General features: G+C 39.9%; 2 protein-coding genes across 5 annotated transcripts in view; both read right to left on the bottom strand.

Moving 5' to 3' along the window:
• LOC140616313 (olfactory receptor 9S13-like) overlaps nt 1-21,217 on the bottom strand; it is a 35,751-nt gene that overhangs the window by 10,535 nt on the left and 3,999 nt on the right. For 2 of the 4 annotated variants that reach the window (XM_072796931.1, XM_072796930.1), the window contains exon 1: nt 2,276-2,468. The exons of the other annotated variants lie outside the window; for them this stretch is intronic. The gene's annotated coding sequence lies outside the window, so the exon portion shown is untranslated. Of the gene's footprint in view, nt 1-2,275; nt 2,469-21,217 lie in introns of those variants that run through there. 4 annotated transcript variants of the gene reach the window in all.
• LOC140616539 (olfactory receptor 9S13-like) lies at nt 8,436-9,624 on the bottom strand. The gene has a single exon (XM_072797170.1). The coding sequence runs from the start codon at nt 9,567-9,569 to the stop codon at nt 8,619-8,621; it is 951 nt and encodes a 316-aa protein (XP_072653271.1). The 5' UTR covers nt 9,570-9,624; the 3' UTR covers nt 8,436-8,618.

Below are 21,217 nucleotides of genomic sequence, written 5' to 3'. Positions count from 1 at the left end.
ATAAATTTCTTGTGGGACCAGGTCTGGAAGGGAGCATACAGGAGAGCAAGGGGAGCGGCAGAGGGAGAGAAAGGGAGGAGAATCTTAAGTAGGATCCATGCCCAGCATGGAGTCCAATATGGGGCTTGACTCACAACCCTGAGATCATGACCTGAGCCCAAATCAAGAGTCGGACGGTGAGCTAGGTGATCCACCTGGAGCCCCATAAGGAATAATGATCTACTACAAGACAGAACATGGATGAGCCTCAAAAACATTATGCTGGGTAAATGAAGCTTGACACCAAAGGCTAAAATTCTATAAGTTGGGCAGCCCAGGTTGCTCAGTGGTTTAGCACTGCCTTCGGCCCAGGGCATGATCCTGGAGATCTGGGATTGAGTCCCACGTCAGGCTCCCTGCATGGAGCCTGCTTCTCCCTCTGCCTGTGTCTCTGCCTCTCTCTCTGTTTCTCATAAATAAATAAATAAAATCTTTTTAAAAATATCATTCTGTAAGTCTAGTTATATAAAATGTGCAGAATAGGGACAGAAGTACACTTATATTTGCTAAAATATGGTCGGGTAGAGGGAAAGGAGCATGCTGGTGGGTATAGGGGTGTTTTTTTGTGATGAAACTACTCTGGAACCAGAGAGTAGGACACTGGATATAATAAGAATTGAAGTATCACACTTGAATAACACTTTGAGCTGGTAAAATTATGACTTTTATGTCAATGAGAATTATTCCTCAATTTAAAATGTTAAAACTAAAAAATAATGGTGAAACAAGAACACTCACCAGCATTTTAAACCGAGAGAATTTAATTGAAGCACATTAATTATGCTAAAAATATCCTCTTGAGTATATAATATCAAAAATAAACACCGCTTCATTGGTTACCTTTGGAGGTTGATGCAGAGGGAATCCACACAGTGACCCGCACAGTGAGGAAAGAATTGTTTAGAGGAATTTTCCCTTTATAGAATATTGCAACTAATAAATGAATATTGAATTATGGAATTTGAATATTATCATCTTATAAACCCCTAACGAAATATGAGTCTAGGTAAGATTACTGATGGCCACTAATATCACAAAACAAGAGATGCTGCCAGGGGGACCTCTCAGTGGAAGTACATATAACACTTATGAAATATTCCTGCCAGAAAATCAATTGTGAATCAGACTGAGCCTCTAGGACCTACCAGTTCCTGAAACTATAAGGAGCAACAGAATATGTTAATCAACCCTACAGGGACATGACCAGCAAAATCTGTGATATGAGAAGCTTTGCAGGGTAAAAAGTCTGTTTGTCAATAAATAAGGTGAAATAATAATTTTGAAATGAAAATAGAGGGACAGGCAGCCAATGAATTAGAGATTCAAGGGGCACCAAGAGAACACGGTGTATTCTGGGAGTTATTGAATCCTCTTCTAAAACAAACATTATATGGTCTCATTCATTTGGGGAATATAAAAATTAATGAAAGGCAATAAAGGAAAAGGAGAGAAAATGAGCGAAAAAATCAGAGGAGACAAAACATGAGAGACACCTAACTCTGGGAAATGAACAAGGGGTAGTGGAAGGGGAAGTGGGTGGGGGGTTGGGGTGACTGGATGATGGGCACTGAGGGTGGCCCTTTGCGGGATGAGCACTGAGTGTTATTCTATATGTTGGCAAATTGAACTCCAATAACAAATTAAAAAATAAAATAAACAAACAATAAAGGAAAAATGCCTCAATCAGAAAAATGAAAACACTAAGTGGAAATTTTATGATATTAATAAGTAAATATTGTTTTCTGAATAATAGTAACATCAGAGTTGTCTTTAAAGTCCTCACATTTTAGAAGGATTAGATATGATCAGCTCTAGGATGATAATATTGAAGTTGGTTTGTGTGGATAGGTAATCCATTACTGCTCTAGTTTTATGTCAGTGTGTTTGAGAACATCCATAATAAAGAGAGGCAAGCATCTAAAAATAAGTAAAATAAAACCAAGTGGAGAGAATTTGTCCTCACACAGGAGGAAAAGCAGACATGACCTTTAGGTAGCAGGAAACGGACATAAAACCTATTTGTATGAGTATTATGTGAAGGACTAAAGTATCTTGTACAACATAAGTTTCCAATGAAAAGATGTGCCAGTAGGCAGGTTGAAGAAACAAAACTTTACCATATCCTATATAAGAGATAAAAAAGCAAACAAAGTGTTGAAAACAAAGTGATGGAAACATACACAGCAAACTAACATTCCACCAAACAACCACACAACACCACAGTTGCTATACTAACCCCAAAGCCCACTTCAGGATGGAAACACCATCTGAGAAGAGGACGTTTCACAGTGACCAGAAACATCTGGTTCCCCCGAGACGGGCAACCGTGTTAAAGGTGTGAGCACCTGCAAGAAGAGCATCAGGATACACAAAGCAAAACTGGGCACTTACAGGACAAAAGTACAAATCCACAACTATGTGAGAGATTTTAACCCCTCCTTTGGAACTGATAGAACAATCAACAAAATACCAACCTGGATACGGAACGTTTAGGCAGTAACATAGTGATCATAACCTAATGGAGCACGGCACCCAATGGCAGGATGTATATTCTTTGTTTTCTTTATTTTTTTAAGTTTTTGTTTAAAGTCCAGTATAGTTAACAGAGTATAATATCAGTTTCAGGTGTAAACATAGTGACAGCATTTCCATTCAACACCTGGTGCTCATCACGACAGGTGCCCTCCTTCATCCCCATCACCTCGTTCCCCGTCCCCCCCCACCTCCCCTCTCATCCTCAGTGTGTTCTCTGTAGTTGAGTCTGTTTTCTTTTTCTCTCTCTTTTTTAAGAAACACTGGTTTTGTTTTTACATTTTTTTTATAAATTTATTTTTTATTGGTGTTCAATTTGCCAACATATAGAATAATACCCAGTGCTCATCCCAAGTGCCCCCCTCAGTGCCCATCATCCAGTCACCCCCACCCCCCGCCCATCTCCCCTTCCACCACCCCTAGTTCATTTCCCAGAGTTAGGAGTCTCTCATGTCTGTTTTCCTGTTTGCCTCTCCCCATTCTTCCCGTATGTTCTTTTGTTTTGTTTCTGAAATTCCACACGTGAGTGAGATCATACGATAATTGTCTTTCTCTGACTTCTTTCACTTGGCATAGGACCTCTATATCCATCCCTGTTGTTGTAAATGGCAAGACTTCATGCTCTTTTATGGCTGAGTAATATTCCATTGCATGAATATACCAATTCTTCTTAACCATTCATCAGAGGATGTACATTATTTTCAATCTTATAAATAACATATTTACACAGTGACTGTATTCTGGACACAGAGCATCTTTCAACAAATTTCAAATGATTGAAGGTGTAAAAAATATATTTGTGCACAATTTAAATTAAGCCAAGAGTAAATCACAAATAGAGCATTTTAAAAGTCTTGTGTATTTTTTTACATCCAAAGTACTTAAGTAAGAGATGCCTGTGTGGCTCAGCCATTGAGCGACTGCCTTTGGCCCAGGGTCTGATCCTGGAGTCTCAGATCGAGTCCCACATCAAGGTCCCTGCATAGAGCCTGATTCTCTCTCTGTCTATGTCTCTGCCTCTCTTTCTGTGTTTCTCATGAATAAGTAAATGAAATCTTTTTTAAAAAAGAGATACTTAAATAAGCCACAGGTCTAAATTAAAATTTTGATATTTAAAAATTTCATAATGAGTAAAAATATATTGCCTGGGATGCATTCAAGTCTGTTTTTATAGGGAAATTAGCAGGCTTATACCCATACATTAGAAAAGAAGAAAAACAGAAAATCAGTATTTGTCTGGAAATACTATAAAACATTAGTGAATGATATCCCAAGGATATAGAACGTGAAAAAGAAGAAAATTTATTAAATAGAAAACACAGGCACCAGAAGACATTACACCAAAAAGTGATTATATGAGAAGACTGATCAAATGACAGAAATTTGGGGGGCTGAAGGAGAAAAGGCAAAAATTTCTGATGTCTGGAGTGAAAGGAAGATATCATTGGGATCCTAGAGTTAGAGTGGATCGTGACAGAATGTTTTCATAAACTTGAAGTGTTGATAAAAATGGTGAAGTACTAAAAAGTTATCACCCAACTCAACTGACCCCCAACCAAAGAGAATATATGGTAGTTCCATAGTTAGTGAGAAACGTAATATGTACTTAAAATCATTCCATGCAAAAGATTCCATGGTTAGATGGCTTTACTTGTGAAAGTAAATACTTTATGATGAACAAATGTGAACAAATTTATAAAATACTTGATCTTACACAAAATCACCAAAACAATAGAAGAGGGACAACTTTCCATGTTATTTTATGAGGCTCATGAATTTTAATGTCAAAATCTGACAAGGATGTTTAAGAAAATTTAAAATTATGCTATTCAATCATAAGCAAATAAGCTAATTTACCAAACAAACCATATGAAGTAATAAATAAAAATTGTAGTATGTCCAACATCAAGTTGTCTGGAATCCAATAATACATAAAAATGTTGAGAGAAACCAAAATAGATTTAAGTACCATGACGGGATACCAAGTGGCCAAACCAGCACACTCAATATTGCATAGATGTCAATTATCCCCACACTGAACAGAGTCAGTTGGATCCCAGTGATTTCATTGGTAGAATCTGAAAAGTTGATCCTAAACCGTGTATTGAAATGTGCAAAACCAAGTATTTCCAAGACATCGTTGAGAAGAGAAACAGCGAAGGGGGTTTTGCACTATCAGACAGTGACTCATAGTAGGTGTAATGAAACAATGATGGAAGCAGAGGTTTGACCATCTAAGGATATAACAGAATAGAGAGTCAGGAAGTCAACCCCATTCTTGTCTACACACCCCATTTATTAAATAGGTGGAGTCTATGCAAAGGTCTTTACACCTGGGACAGTTGATAGTCATATGCTAAACAGTGAGATTTGGCCCTTACCTCATTCTACACACACAGACAGTCTTAGGCTGAACACAGATCTAATTTAAAAGGATAATTGTGAAGATCATACAAAAGACCCTCATGACCCCAGCACAGGAAAGCACCTCCCAAATGTCCTGTGCAGGGAGAAAAAAGGACTAAAACATAAAGGAAATACCTTGTGGATGGAACTACATGAAAATCAAGACAGTCTGCAGTGTGTAAAGGCAGAGCACACCTTGGGAAGGCACACTGCAATACATGACAGGAAACCAACTTGTCTGCACAATATATAAATAATCCTTGACACACAAGAATAAGACAACCCTGTAGAAATACAGGCGAGAGACTCATAGAAGTGATGCACAGAGGAGAGGAGCCAAATGTGCCGCACATGTTTGAAACTGTGCACAATCCTGCTAATCATCAGGAGAAAGCAAATTCCTGCATTAGAGACGTCGTCCTGCACACCTGCCCAAATGTCTCAAACAGAGCAGAGGGACAGTAACCAGCAGTGTCGAGGATGGGAGCCACTGGAAGGGAGTGATTTAATCAGGACACGTTTCTCATTTTCTAATGGTGTGGAGGATCCCCGTCCTCACCTGTGTCTTCACTTTCCCTCTGGAAGTGCACACAGGTGCACAGGGAGACCACGGGGAGGCTGTTCTCAGCAGCGTTAGTACCATAGATGCACTAGTGGTGTGTTGTCTGGCGGAGAACTAGACAACCGTAAACAGGAAGCAGCATGATGCTGACCAGGGACCACAGCCTGAGAACAGCTGCTCATCACAGGTCAGGCTCAGGTCACTCACTCTCAGAGCCTGGATTTCCAAGGGCAGTTCATCCCCAAAGACCCAAGTCAACCTGTTCAAAACTGCTTGCTCAGGTCCAGGTGGAGGAGGTCACCATCAGGGGCCTGCTGGGACACTGTCCACCCTCTCCCATGCCCATCCAGGGCTGTCACATGACATTCTAAGTGCATTCACTGTCCTTGCCTCTTGCCTTCTCACTTGTCAACTCCAGACCTTTCTAATCTCCATCTGAAAGGCCACCATGCTTTCATAATGGGCTCCAGCCTGTCCATTCTGTGCTTTGTGTCCCACACAGAGCTCCCTGAACAGAGTCACCAAATCCTCCCTCAGGTCATGTTGCTCCCTAATGCAAATGAGTGACAGCTTCCCCACCAGCTGAGGGATCCTGGAGAGGAGCCCAGAAGAGTCTTGGTAGGCACCTTGGCTCCATTTGGGCACATATACTCGGTGATTCTCTAATTCTCCTGTTCTGCCTCCAAGTCTGTCTACTTCCATCCACTGTGTCAGTGTGACGAGCTCTCCTGTCTCCCCATGGCTCTCCATCACCTCTCTGATGTGACTGTTTCCTCCTTTGTGCCATCAGCAGCCTGGTCACACCCCCTCACTGCCTGTGTCCCATCATATTGCAGGTGTTTGTTGTCATGTCTGCCTTCCTGCAGAGCCATGAGCTCCCCAGGGCTAGCCTTGGTCTCCCCTATTTTGGCATCCCTCACCCTGGGCCATGTCCCTTAGAAGTGTGTGCTCAATACTCTGGTGAGCTACTGATTTTCTTTTTGAGCTACTGATTTGAACCTGAGAAATGCACTTCAGGTCATGAGGGAGCCTGGTGCTGTGATTCTCTGATTATTTTTTTTATTTTTATTTATTTATGATAGGCACACAGTGAGAGAGAGAGAGAGAGGCAGAGACACAGGCAGAGGGAGAAGCAGGCTCCATGCACCGGGAGCCCGACATGGGATTCGATCCCGGGTCTCCAGGATCGCGCCCTGGGCCAAAGGCAGGCGCTAAACCTCTGCGCCACCCAGGGATCCCTGATTCTCTGATTATAATGAAACATGTCCCTCTAGATGGAATGACCCTGAATCCCAAGACAGTGTTGGCCAGGACAGGAGTGGAGTCACCCCTTCAGCTGCTGAGGCAAGCCCTGAATGCTTACTGTCTACCAAAGCTCTGATGCCTCCCTTACACACATGGTGTCCTTCATACCCTGGGACCCCTGAGGGATGGCTGTCTTGACCCTCACCATTTCCAGGTGAGAGTCATGACTGCTCAATATCACACAGCCAGTACTCTCTCTCCCAGGGACTCCCCCACTCCTGGCCCACATCTATGCTGATGAAAAACAGGTGAGCATGGAGCACTCTCAGCCCCCCTTCTTCAGCTCTGGCTTCCCAAATAATGAAGAGTTGTGAGGGTGAAAGGGAGCACCTCAGGGTCTCAGGGAGAGTTTGCCTGAGTGTTCCATGTTTGAGCTACAGGAAAGTCCCTGATCCTGGTGGAAGATGGGGTGAAATGTTCTCAACTCACCTCAGCTTCCACGTGCTGTTTCTTCATCCAGGCAGCAGAACAAGGTCTTGCACCTTGGGGTCACTGTGCTGAGAAGGTATCTCCTCCTGCACGGCTGGGACTTGGGCCTTGAATAGCCAATTAGGTGAGCTTGTTTGTGTTCTGGCCTTTGCAGTGCACCGGGAATCCTGGTTCTCCTGGGTATTACTGTCAGCAAGCCTTGTGTGACCTGCCCTCTCCTACAAGGCCAGACAACAAGGCCCAGAATTCTCTCTTGGCCCCATAGGGTGTGCAGAAGAGGAGCATAGACTCAGAGAACAGACCCTGTGACCAGAGTGTACTGTCCTCCCAGGAGTGGCAGGTTAGCAACTTTGAGCCCAAAGTCATTTCATCTGCCCTTCTCCCCGTCACCTTAGGTGTACCATTCTTCTGTGAACCTAAGTTGTCTGTCGGGAAACATTCCTCTCTGGGTCCATCTCTGCTTGCTGTTGGTCTCCTTGCAGCAAAGCCTGATCCACAAGTGGAAGACAACTACCTTGAATACATTCCTATTCCTGGACAAGGATATTTGGAGGTTGCTTTTCAAATAAAAAAACTGAAATGTGTTTGAAAAATTCAAAGAAATCAAAAGTGTTTGGCCTGTAATGAGGATGCTCATGCTTCTCTGCTTACCCCAAACACTGCCCCTACTCTGTGGGAGGTCTGGAGTTTCCACCACTTTAACTGTTGGGGTAAATGTGGACTCAGGGGCACATGTGTTTTAATTATTTTTTTCTCCTACAAGAATATGATTATATCCCACAACTGATCTGCATTTTTAATCTTTTTATCGAATGCAGTACAATGGTTAGCTTTCTATGACAGCAACATTCTCCTTCTGAGTCTCCAGTGTCCCATTGCGTGTGGGACCAGGGTTTCCTCATTTAACTGTGTGAATGGCTATTTAGTGTTGAACATTTTAAAAATTTAAATTCAATTAGTCAATATATATCTTCTTTCAGATGTAGTTTTCAATGATTCACCAGTTGCGTATAACAGCCACTGCTCATCATATCATGTACCCAACATAATGCCCATCCCTCAGTTATCTCACTCCCCACCCCCTCCCATCCAACAAACAACAGTTTGTTCCTATAGTGAAGGGTCATTTTTAAAAATTGTATTCTGATGAGAGCACTTAAGCTACATTTTTAAGGACACAATATATTACTGTTTGCAGGTACAATATATAACATATCCCTAAACCTTATTCTATGTCTGTGAATAAAATTTATGACTGTTGATTAATTAATCCATCACACAAAGCCTGGCAACCCCAATCACCTCCATCTACTTGTAGGACCACAGCCTCCCGGCTGCACATCCTTCACATGGTCATGTGTTTCTGGCCCAGCCTCCCCAGGGCCTCCTTCACATCCTTGTTTCGCAGACTGTAGATGAGGGGATTGAGCATTGGGATGACCAGCGTGTAGAAGACAGAGACCACCTTGCCCTGCTCCATGGACTCAATTGCTCCTGGCTGGGCATACATGACAAAGGCAGTCCCAAAAAAGAGGGTCACTGCAGTCATGTGGGAGCCACAGGTGGAGAAGACCTTGCGTCTCCCAGCTCCTGAGCGCATCCTCAGGATGGTCACTGTGATGTAGCCATAGGAGATGAGGATCACAAACGTCACCCCCACAATGATGAGCCCACAGATGCCAAACAAGAGAAGTTCATTGATGGCCGTGTTGCCACAGGCGATCTGGAGCAGAGGGGGCACATCACAGAAGAAGTGGTTGATGCGGTTGGAGCTGCAGAATGGGAGGTGGAATGTGAAGCTGGTCTGCACAACAGAGTTGAAGCAGCCTCCACAGTAGGCGCCCAGCACCAGGCAAGTGCAGACAGACTGGCACATGGTGCTCGGGTAGCGCAAGGGGCTACAGATGGCCATGAAGCGGTCGTAGGCCATGACACCCAGGAGGAAGCATTCAGTTGTTCCCAGCAAAGAGAAAAAGAATAACTGGGTGGCACATCCTGCAAAGGTGATGACCTTTGATGAAGAGAAGTAGTTGGCCAGTGCATTTGGGGCAATGACAGATGAGTAGCACAAATCCACGAAGGAGAGGTTCTTGAGGAAGAAGTACATTGGGGAGTGCAGGTGGGAATCCAGGGTGATAACGATGATCATGAGGAAGTTGCCCAGTACAGTCACCATATACAGGGCCAGGAACACAGCAAAGAGCAGGGCCTGGGTTTCCAGGCCACTTTCAAATCCCTCCAGAACAAAATCTTGAAAGTAGACCATGGAGAGGTTTCCATTTCTGTGGGATGGCATGAGCCTCAGTCCTTCCAAGGGGAATTTCACCCCCAATATTGGCAGATTAAGTGGGTCAAGCTAAACTTTCGGTTGAAGACTATTTAGAAGATAAATAACAACAAAGAGAAAATCTCATTGAACATACAAGAAAGTAATGGTTAAGAGTTACAAACCTAAATTCAAGATAAACACAGAGGCCCAGGGATTTCATTACTCAGAGCTTCTTTTTTCCCTTGAGACATAAGCCAATTTTGAAGGGGCATCTCAGAGGCCAGGTGGATGGGCAGTGAGGGTTTGCTTGCCTTGCAGAGTTAATGCTGACAGTGGTTAGTTACTAGGGACCAGCCGGGATGCACCATGGGAGTGAGTTACATCAGGAGTAGGTATTCAGCTCAGCTTCTGACCATTTCAATCACTGAAAGTGTATTAAGACGTGATCTGAGTGCTAGTGCCTCTGACACCTTGCAAAAACAAACATATTTCAAGAGGAAGACATGTTATCCTAGACTGCAGGTGTTATCTATAAAAGTTTGTGGGGCAGCCTGGGTGGTTCAGGGGTTTAGCACTGCCTTCAGCCTAGAGCATGATCCTGGAGACCCAGGATCAAGTCCCACATTGGGGTCCCTACGTGGAGCCTACTTCTCCCTCTGCCTGTGTCTCTGCCTCTCTCTCTCTCTGTGTGTCTCTCATGAATAAATAAATATTTTTTAAAAAGTTTGTGTAACTACTACCAGATAGAATTTAAAAATAGAGGAGTTCCTGCAATAAAAATTAAAATTATGAAACCATAAAAAAACCCAAAGTGGTTTCAGAATTTGGAGTAACACGCATAAACTTTATATAAAGCTATTATTCTCCAAGGCTGAAAGATGAGACTAAGAAACTTAGTCAAAATATGGAAGCAACCAAGAGAAAAATATGTAACTTTTTAGAAGTACAATGGCTAAAATTAGGACTCAATGAATGAATTTTACAGATTAGAAATAGCTAAAGAGAAAATTTGTGAACTAGAATACAGATCAGTACAAAATATTCAGAGTGAAACAGAGTGCGAGTGAGACTCAAAACCATAGAAAAATTAGAAATGAGGATTAGAGACCAAGTATATAGAGACATATATACTTCAGTTCCTAAAGAAGGGGAAAGAGATAAATAGGCTGAATCACAGCTTGAAAAGATAATGGCCACGTATTATCTTAAACTAATGAAAGATATTATTCTAAATATACATTAACCCTACAAAATCAAAGCAGCATTTTTATAAAGAACACCACACTTGGACATATCATACTAAAAATATTTAGAACCAAAATAAAAAGAAAAATATTAAAAGCAGCCTGAGAAAGAAGACATAATCACTTAAGGAGGGACTGGGTGGCACAGTCAGTTTGACCTCCGACTCCTGACTTTTGCTCAGGTTGTGATCTCAGAGATGTGAGATTAGGCCCCATCCGTGCACATTCAGCACAGAGTCTGCTTGAGACACTCTCTCCCTCTGCCACAACTCCAGCCCCCCAAAATAAAAAAATAAATCTTAAAAAGGAAGACATAGTCACTTCAAAGTATCAGTTTTAGAAGGAAGACTGACAATTGTCTTACCAGATTAAAAAAAAAAGAAGTCAAATTAAAAGGAAGTATATTTTTCTTTGTTCAAAGAAAATAATTACACTAGAATTCTACATCTACCCAAATATATCCTTTGAAACTCAAAGTTAATTTAGCAATAATAGTTTAAGATTTCAGTACTCAAAAAAAAAAGATTTCAGTACCCCAATTTCAATAATAAATAGACAACAAATCCTAGTATAAGCAAGGAAATAATAGATTTGAACAGCATATAAACCAAATAGACCTAACAAGCATATATGGATAACACTGTATCCAACAATAGCAGAATACATTCATCTCCAGTGCATGTGGAACATTATCCAGGATAGACCATATGTTAGTTCACAAAGCAAGTCTCAACAAATGTTAGAAGATTTATAGTACAGGAAGTATGTTTTCCAAACAAAATGGAATGAAATCACAGAGCAACAACATAAGACAATTTGGAAAACTTACAAACATATGGAAGCTAAACAACACATTTCTATATCTCCAATGGGTCAAGAAAGAAATCACAATAGAAAATATAAAGTATTTTGAGATTAATGAAAATTGGGACACAACACCCAAAAACTTAGGAGATTCAATGAAAGGAGTCAGAAATTAATAGCTATATTAGGGATCCATGGGTATCTCAGCAGTTTAGCGCATGCCTTTGGTCCAGGGTGTGATCCTGGAGTCCCAGGATTGAGTCCCACATCAGGCGTCCTGCATGGAGTGGGCTTCTCCCTCTGCCTGTATCTCTGTGTCTCTCTCTGTGTGTGTCTCTCATGAATAAATAAATAAAATCTTTAAAAGAGGAAATTTATAGCTATAAACAACAACATTTTAAAAATGATTTCTAATCAATAATTTAACATTCTATGGTAGGAAAGAAAGTAGAATAACAATACAAAGCTAAGCTCAAAGCAAATAGAAAGAATGAAATAATAAAGGCCAGAGAAGACAAATACAAATTAGAAGAGAGTAAAATAACACAGATAATCGATGATACTAAAAGTTAGTTCTTTGTAAATTTAACCAACTTGACAAACCTTCAGCTAGATTGACCAATGAAAGAAGACTTAAATTTCTAAAATCAGAAATGAAAGCAGACACATGACTTCTGACCTTAGAGAAATAAAAAGTATAAGAATATATTGGAACAATCGTATGCTAACACATGAGCTAAACTAGGTGAAATGAACAAATTCCTGGAAACAAACCAGCATAACTGAGTCAAGAAGAAATAGAAAATCTGAGCATACGTATAACAAACAAATTGAGTCAATAGTCAAAAAGCTTTTCTAATGAAGAAAGGTTCAGAACCAGATGGTTTTAGTGGTGACTTTTACCAGTGAGTACAAAATTAACACTAGTAGGTCTCAAAATCTAAAAATTATTTTTTTAAATAGGACAAAACATTTCCTAATTCATTCCATAAGGTCTGTATTGTTTTCACACTAAATTGAGACAAAGATATTGCAAGAAATGAAGCTAAAGTCAATATGTCTTAGGAATATAGATACAAAAATCCTTATCCAAATATGAGCAAGCTAAAGAAGGAGAACTTCACAGAGATTATAGAGCATAACCAAGTGAGAGTTATCCCAGGAAAGCAAGAGTGGTTAATATATGAAGATCACTCAATATAATACACTATACATATGGAATTTAGGGGAAAAACCCCACATTTTCATCTCAGTAGATACAGAAAAACTACAAAACATTGCTGAACAAAATGAAAGAAGGTCTACATAAATGTAAAGATATCCCATGATCATGGACTGGAAGACTTACTAATGTCAAGATGTAGTAATCCCCAGGTTTACATAAAGAATCAATGTAATCCTATCAAAATTCCAATGACTGGGTGTTTTTATTTTTTGGTAGATATCGACCCTAGATAGCCAAAAACAGTATTTATTTATTTTTATTTTGTTACTTAGCAATGTTTTTTTAAATACATTTATTTTTATTGGTGTTCAATTTGTCAACATACAGAATAACACCCAGTGCTCATTCCGTCAAGTGCCCACCTCAGTGCCCGCCTTTAAAAGAACAAAGTAGAAAACTAACATTTCTTCATTTCAAAACTGACTATGTGGGTTTTTTAAAGTTCAATTGGCCAACATATAGTATAACACCCAGTGCTCACCCCATCAAGTGCCCCCTCAGTGCCTGTCACCCAATCACTCTATTCCCCTGCTCACCTCCCCTTCCACAACCCTTTGTGCATTTCCCAGGGTTAGGAATCTCTCGTGGTTTGTCTCTGTCTCTAATTTTTCCCACTCAGTTCCCCTTCTTTCTCTTATAATCCCTTTCACTATTTCCTATATTCCGCATATAAGTGAGACCATATGATGATTGTCCTTCTCCAATTGACTTATTTCACTCAGCATAATGCCTTCCAGTTCCAACCACATCGAAGCAAATGGTGGGTATTAATGCTTTCTGAAAGCTGAGTAATATTCCATTTTATATATAGACCACATCTTCTTTATCCATTTATGTATGGATGGACATCATGGCTCCTTCCACAGTTTGGTTACTGTGGACATTGCTGCTGTGAACATTGGGGTGAGTGCAAGAGGCAAAACTGACTTTGAAGCAGAACAATGTTGTGCTTGCACAAGAATAGACATAGACCAAAGGAATGGAATCAAAAATACAGAAATAAACTCACACACCTGCGATTTTCACAAGGGGGCCCAAGGTTACCATCCAACAGTGAAAATAGTCCTTTCCAAAAATGGTGATGGGAAACCTGATATCCACATGGAAAAGAATGAATTAAGAGCTTTACTTCACACCATATAAAGAAAAACTCAAAATGGACAGAGCCCTAAATGCAAGTGCTAAAGCGATAAAACCATCAGAGGTGAAAGAGACATCAGTGTCAATTACTGTGACTTGGAATTAGCAGTTTCTAAAATATGACATCAAAGTACAAACAACAAAATACTAATTTAAAGCTAAAATAAAATAAAATAGACAAACTGAACTTCATCAAAATTAAAATCATGTGCATCAAAGGACAGTCTCAAGAAGATGAAGACAAAACCTATATGAAGGTAGACACTTTCGACAAATTACACATATTTAATAAGGATCTAGTACCCATGAAATAGACTGAACTTTTCCAACTCAGCAACAAAAATGCAATCAAATTTTAAATTGGGCAAAGGACTTGCATCGACATTTCTCCAAATAAAAGGTACAACTGGCCAATAAGTATAAGAGAATATGTTCAATATCATTAGTCAAGTGAGAAATGTGGAACAAAACTACTGTGACATTCCACTTTTCTGATTAAAATGCCTATTTTTCTGATATTTCCCACTTATTTTTTCTCCTTTCCCCTTTATTCCCTTTCACTATTTTTTATAATATCAGAAAGGGAGACAGAACATGACAGACTCCTAACTCTGGGAAATGAACTAGGGGTGGTGGAAGGGGAGGTGGGCGGGGGTGGGGTGACTGGGTGACAGGCACTGAGGGGAGCACTTGAGGGGATGAGCACTGGGTGTTATTCTATATGTTGGCAAATTGAACACCAATAAAAAATAAATTTGTTTAAAAAATGAATTGAAACGCGAAAATAAAATAAAATAAAATAAAATGCCTATTTTTTTAACAATAGAGAAGAACAAATGTTGGTGGGAATTTGGAAAAACCATAACTCTCAGATACAGCAGGTACAAATCTAAGAGTGGTACAGCCTCTGTAGAAAAGAGTCTTGCCATACCTCAGAAAGTTAGATACAGAGTTTTCCTATGACTCACCCTAATCCACATGTAAGGATGTGCCCAAGAGAAATGACAATATATGTTCACATAAAAGCCTGTTCATTAGGCATGGTAGAAAGGGAGGTGGGTGGGGGGTGGGGGTCACTGGATGATGGGCACTGAGGAGGTTACTTGATGGGATGAGCACTGGGTGTTATTCTGTATGTTGGCAAATTGAACACCAATAAAAAATAAATTTATTTAAAAAGCCTGTTCACAAACGTGCATAATAGCAATAATCATAATAGCTAAAAGTAAATGCAAGCCAAATGTCCATCAAATGGTGAAGAGATAAAATGTTAAATATTCATACCGTGAAACAATATTTAGCCATTAAAAAAATATTCAGCCTCTTCATTGGTAGTGGGGGGCGGGGGAAAGAAGTATATGGGTGAGCAGGGGGAGGGTCATAGGGAGAGAAGGGGAGAGGGGGAATCTTAAGTAGGATGCATTCCCAGCATGGAGTCCAATATGGGTCTTGACTCCCAACCCTGAGATAATGACCTGAGCCCAAATCAAGAGTCCGATGCTGAGCTAGGTGATCCACCTGGAGCCCCAAAAGGAATAATGATCTACTACAAGACAGAACATAGATGAGCCTTGAAAACATTATGCTGAGTTAATGAAGCTTGACACCAAAGGCTAAATATTCTATAGGTCAATTTATATAAAATGTGCAGAATAGGGACAGAAGTACATTTGTATTTGCCAAAATATGGTTGGGAGAGAGGGAAGGGGTGTGCTTGCTTTGTATAATGAAACTATTCTGGAACCAGAGAGTTGAACACTGTGGATATAATTAGAAATGAAACACCAGGGGTATCCCTGGATGGCTCAGTGGTTGAGCATTTGCCTTCGGCCCAAGGCGAGGTCCAAACACCCGGGATCAAGTCCCACGTTGGGCTCCCTGCATAGAGCCTGCTTCTCCCTCTGCCTGTGTGTCTGCCTCTCTCTCTCTGGGTGTCTCATGAATAAATAAGTAAAATATTTTTTGAAAGAAAGAAAGAAAGAAAGAAAGAAAGAAAGAAAGAAAGAAGGAAGAAAGAGAAAGAAGAAAGAAAGAGAAAGAAAGAAAGAAAGAAGAAAGAGAAAGAAGAAAGAAAGAAGAAAGAAAGAAAGAAGAAAGAAAGAAAGAAAGAAAGAAAGAAAGAAAGAAAGAAAGAAAGAAAGAAAGAAAGAAAGAAAGAAAGAAAACACCAGACTTGATTAACACTTTGAACTGGTTGAATTGTGATTTTTTTATCATGTGAGAATTGTTCCTCAATTTAAAATTTTAAAAATAAAATATAATGAAGGTGAAATAAAACATTCACTAGCATTTTAAACTGAGATAATTTAATTGAAGCACATCAATTACACTAAAAATATAACTTTGAGTATATAAGTGAAAAATCCCACTTCTTGGCTTCTTTGGAGGTTGATGAAGAGGGAATCCACACAGTGACCCTCACAGTGAGGAAATAATTGTTTAGAGGAATTTTCCATTTATAGAATATTGCAACTAGTAAATGAAGATTGAATTACAAAATTTGAATATTATCATCTTATAAACCCCTAATGAAATAATGAGTCTAGGTAAGATTACTGATGGCCACTAATATTAACAAAAGCAAGAGGTGCAGCCAGGCAGACCTCTCAGTGAAAGTACACACAACACTTATGAAATATTCCTGCCAAATATCAATTGTGAGACAGCCTCTAGGACCTACCAGTTACTGGAAATATAAGGAGCAAAAGAATATGCTAATCAACCCTACAGGGACATGATCAGCAAAATCTGTGATATGAGAAGCTTTGCAGGATATAAAAACCTATTCAATAAATAACGTGAGGTAATAATTTTGAAATGAAAATAGAGGGACAGGCAGCCAATGAATTAGAGATTCAAGAGGCATCAAGAGAACATGGTGTAAGGATGTTGTTAAATCCTGTTCCAAAACAAACTATAAACTATAAAGGAAAAATGAGCTAATCAAAAAATGAAAACAAAAATGGAAATTTTATGACATTCAGAAGTAAATGTTAATTGTTTTATAATAAATAGTAACGTAGGAGTTGTCTTTCCTTAAAGTCCTCACTGTAGAGAGATTAGATATGATTGGCTCCAGGTTGGTAATTATTGAAGTTGGTCAGTGTGAATAGGTAATCCATTACTGCTCCAGTTTCATGCCCATGTGTTTGAGAACATCCATAATAAAGAGAGGACTGCATCTAAAAGTAAATAAAATAAGGGACGCCTAGGTGGCTCAATGGTTTAGCGCCTGCCATCAGCCCAGGGCATGATCCTAGGGTCCTGGGGTTGAGTCCCACGTCGGGGTCCCGGCGTGGAGCCTGCTTCTCCTTGTGCCTATGTCTCTGCCTTTCTCTCTGTGTGTGTCTCTCACAAATAAAGAAATAGAATCCTTTAAAAATATTAAATAAATAAAATAAAACTAACTGGAGAGAATTTGTCTGTACAGGAGGAAAAGCAGAGCATGACTTACAGGTAGCAGGAAACTGACATAAAGCCTATTTATGTCAGAATTATGTAAGGACTAAATGTCTTGTACAATATAAGTTTCCAATGAAAAGATGTGCCAGTAGGCAGGTTGAAGAAACAAAACTTAACCATACGCTATATAAGAGATAAAAAAGCAAACATAAAGTGTTGAAAACAAAGTGATGGAAACAAACACAGCAAACTAACATTCCACCAAACAACCACACGACACCACGGTTGCTATACTAACCCCAAAGCCCACTTCAGGATGGAAGCACAGCTGAGAAGAGGACACTTCACAGTGACCACAAACATTTGGTTCCCCCGAGATGGGCAACTGTGTTAAACGTGTGAGCACCTGCCAGAAGAGCCTCAGGATGTACAAAGCAAAACTGGGCACTTACGGGAGAAAAGTACAAATCCACAACTATGTGAGAGATTTTAACCCCCTCCCTTGGAACTGATAGAACAATCTCACAAGGTGCCAACCTGGATACGGAACGTTTAGGCAGTAACATCAGTGACCATAACCCAATGGAGCACGGCATCAAACAGCAGGATGTATATTTTCTTTTACTTTTTTAAAGACATTTTTATTTAGGGTCACCTGGGTGGATCAGTGGTTGAGCATCTGCCTTTGTCTCAGGGCGAGAACCTGGGGTCCAGGATTGAGTCTCGAATTGGGATCCTTGCAGGGAGCCTGCTTCTCCCAATGCCTATGTCTATGACTCTCTCTCTCTCTCTCTCTCTCTCTCTCTCTGTGTGTTTGTCTCTCATAAAGAAATAAATATTTTAAAAAACGTTTTATTTAAAGTCCAGTATAGGTAGCAGAGTATATTATTGGTTTCAGGTGTGCAGTATAGTGATTCAGCCCTTCCATACAGCACCTGGTGCTCATCACGACAGGTGCGCTCCTTCATTCCCATCGCCTGGAGCCCCCCGTCCCCCGCCTACCTCCCCTCTCTTACCCTCAGTGTGTTCTCTGTAGTTCAGAGTGTTTTCTGGTTTGCTTCTTTCCTTTCTTCCCCTATGTTCATTGTTTTGTTTCTGAAATTCCACACGTGAGTGAGATCATATGATAATTGTCTTTCTCTGACTTCTTTCACTTAGCATAATACCCTCTATATCCATCCATGTTGTTGTAAATGGCAAGATTTCATGGGTTTTTATGGCTGAGTAATATTCCATTGCATGTATATACCAACTCTTCTTATCCATTCATCAGAGGATGTACATTATTTTCAAGTTTACAAAGAACGTATTCACACATTGGCTATATTCTGGACACCGAGCAACAAACTTCAAAGGATTTAAAGTGTATAAAATAGTTGACCATAAAGCTCAGGGTCCACTTCTGGGTTCTCTATTCTGTTCCATTGATCTATGTGTCTGTTTTTCTGCCAGTACCACACTGTCTTGATGGCCATAGCTTTGTAGTACAACCTGAAATCTGGCATTGTGATGCCCCCAGATATGGTTTTCTTTTTTAAAATTCCCCTGGCTATTCGGGGTCTTCTGATTCCACACAAATCTTAAAATAATTTGTTCTAACTCTCTGAAGAAAGTCTATGGTATTTTGATAGGGATTGCACGTGTAAATTGCCCTGGGTAACATTGACATTTTCACAATATTAATTCTGCCAATCCATGAGCATGGAATATTTTTCCATCTCTTTGTGTCTTCCTCAATTTCTTTCAATAGTGTTCTATAGTTTTTAGGGTATAGATCCTTTACTTCTTTGGTTAGGTTTATTCCTAGGTATCTTATGTTTTTGGGTGCAATTGTAAATGGGATTGACTCCTTAATTTCTCTTTCTTCAGTCTCATTGTTAGTGTATAGAAATGCCACTGAATTCTGGTCATTGATTTTGTATCCTGCCATGCTACCAAATTGCTGTATGAGTTCTAGCAATCTTGGGATGGAGGCTTTTGGGTTTTCTATGTAGAGTATCAATCATGTCATCGGCGAAGAGGGAGAGTTTGACTTCTTCTTTGCCAATTTGAATGCCTTTAATGTCTTTTTGTTGTCCGATTGCTGAGGCTAGGACTTTTACTACTATGTTGAATAGAAGTGCTGAGAGTGGACATCCCTGTCTTGTTCCTGATCTTAGTGGTCAACTAATATTCGATAAAGGAGGAACGACTATCCATTGGAAGAAAGACAGTCTCTTCAATAAATGGTGCTGGGAAAATTGGACATCCACATGCAGAAGAATGAAACTAGACCACTCTCTTGCACCAGACACAAAGATAAACTCAAAATGGATGAAAGATCTAAATGTGAGACAAGATTCCATCAGAATCCTAGAGAAGAACACAGGCAACACCCTTTTTGAACTTGGCCACAGCAACTTCTTGCAAGATACATCCACGAAGGCAAAAGAAACAAAAGCAAAAATGAACTGTTGTGACTTCATCAAGATAAGAAGCTTTTGCACAGCAAAGGATACAGTCAACAAAACTAAAAGACAACCTACAGAATGGGAGAAGATATTGGCAAATGATATTTCAGATAAGGGGCTAGTTTCCAAGATCTATAAAGAACTTATTCAACTCAACACCAAAGAAACAAACAATCCAATCATGAAATGGGCAAAAGACATGAAGAGAAATCTCACAGAGGAAGACATAGACATGGTCAACATGCACATGAGAAAATGCTTTGCATCACTTGCCATCAGGGAAATACAAATCAAAACCACAATGAGATACCACCTCACACCAGTGAGAATGGGGAAAATTAACAAGGCAGGGAACAACAAATGTTGGAGAGGATGCGGAGATAAGGGAACTATCTTACACTGTTGGTGGGAATGCGAACTGGTGCAGCCACTCTGGAAAACTGTGTGGAGGTTCCTCAAAGAGTTAAAAATAGACCTGCCCTACGACCCAGTAATTGCACTGCTGGGGATTTACCCCAAAGATACAGATGCAGTGAAACGCCGGGACACCTGCACCCCAATGTTTATAGCAGCAATGTCCACAATAGCCAAACTGTGGAAGGAGCCTCGGTGTCCATCGAAAGATAAATGTATAAAGAAGCTGTGGTCTAGGTACAATGGAATATTCCTCAGCCATTAGAAACGACAAATACCCACCATTTGCTTCGACGTGGTTGGACCTGGAGGGTATTATGCTGAGTGAATTAAGTCAATCGGAGAAGGATAAACATTATATGGTCTCATTCATTCGGGGAATATAAAAAATAGTGAAAGGGAATAAAGTGGAAAGGAGAAAAAATGTGTGGGAAATATCAGAAAGGGAGACAAAACATGAGAGACTCCTAACTCTGGGAAACGAACTAGGGGTGGTGGAGGGGGAGGTAGGCTGGGGGTGGGAATGACTGGGTGGCGGGCACTGAGGTGGGCACTTGACGGGATGAGCAGTGGGTGTTATCTGTATGTTGACAAATTAAACACTAATAAAAAATAAATTTATTAAAAAAATTCCCGTGTAACTTTTAATCTACTAAGTAATTCTAAGTAAGCAATGGGTCTAAAAAATTTTTTGAAATTTAAAAACTGCATAAGAGGAGTAACCAAAATAGTACATGGGATTAATTTAAGTCTGTGTTTAAAGGGAAATTTAATGAAAAAACAAAAAACAAAGGGAATATCTCTGATGGGATGATGGGATGAGCACTGGGTGTTATTCTATATTTTGTTAAATTGAACACTAATAAAAAATAAATAAAAAAATTAAAAAATAAAGTAAAAAAATAAAATAAAGGGAAATTTATAGGCTTCATCTGTAACTTAGAAAATAAGAAACACAGGAAATCAGTATTCATCTGAAAATATTATAAAAAGATT

This window comes from Canis lupus, chromosome 24 (assembly GCF_048164855.1).
Source record: "Canis lupus baileyi chromosome 24, mCanLup2.hap1, whole genome shotgun sequence".
Classification (NCBI taxonomy): Eukaryota; Metazoa; Chordata; class Mammalia; order Carnivora; family Canidae; genus Canis; species Canis lupus.
The sequence above is the reverse complement of the archived record's forward strand: the minus strand, read 5'-3'. Positions and strand labels throughout refer to the sequence as shown.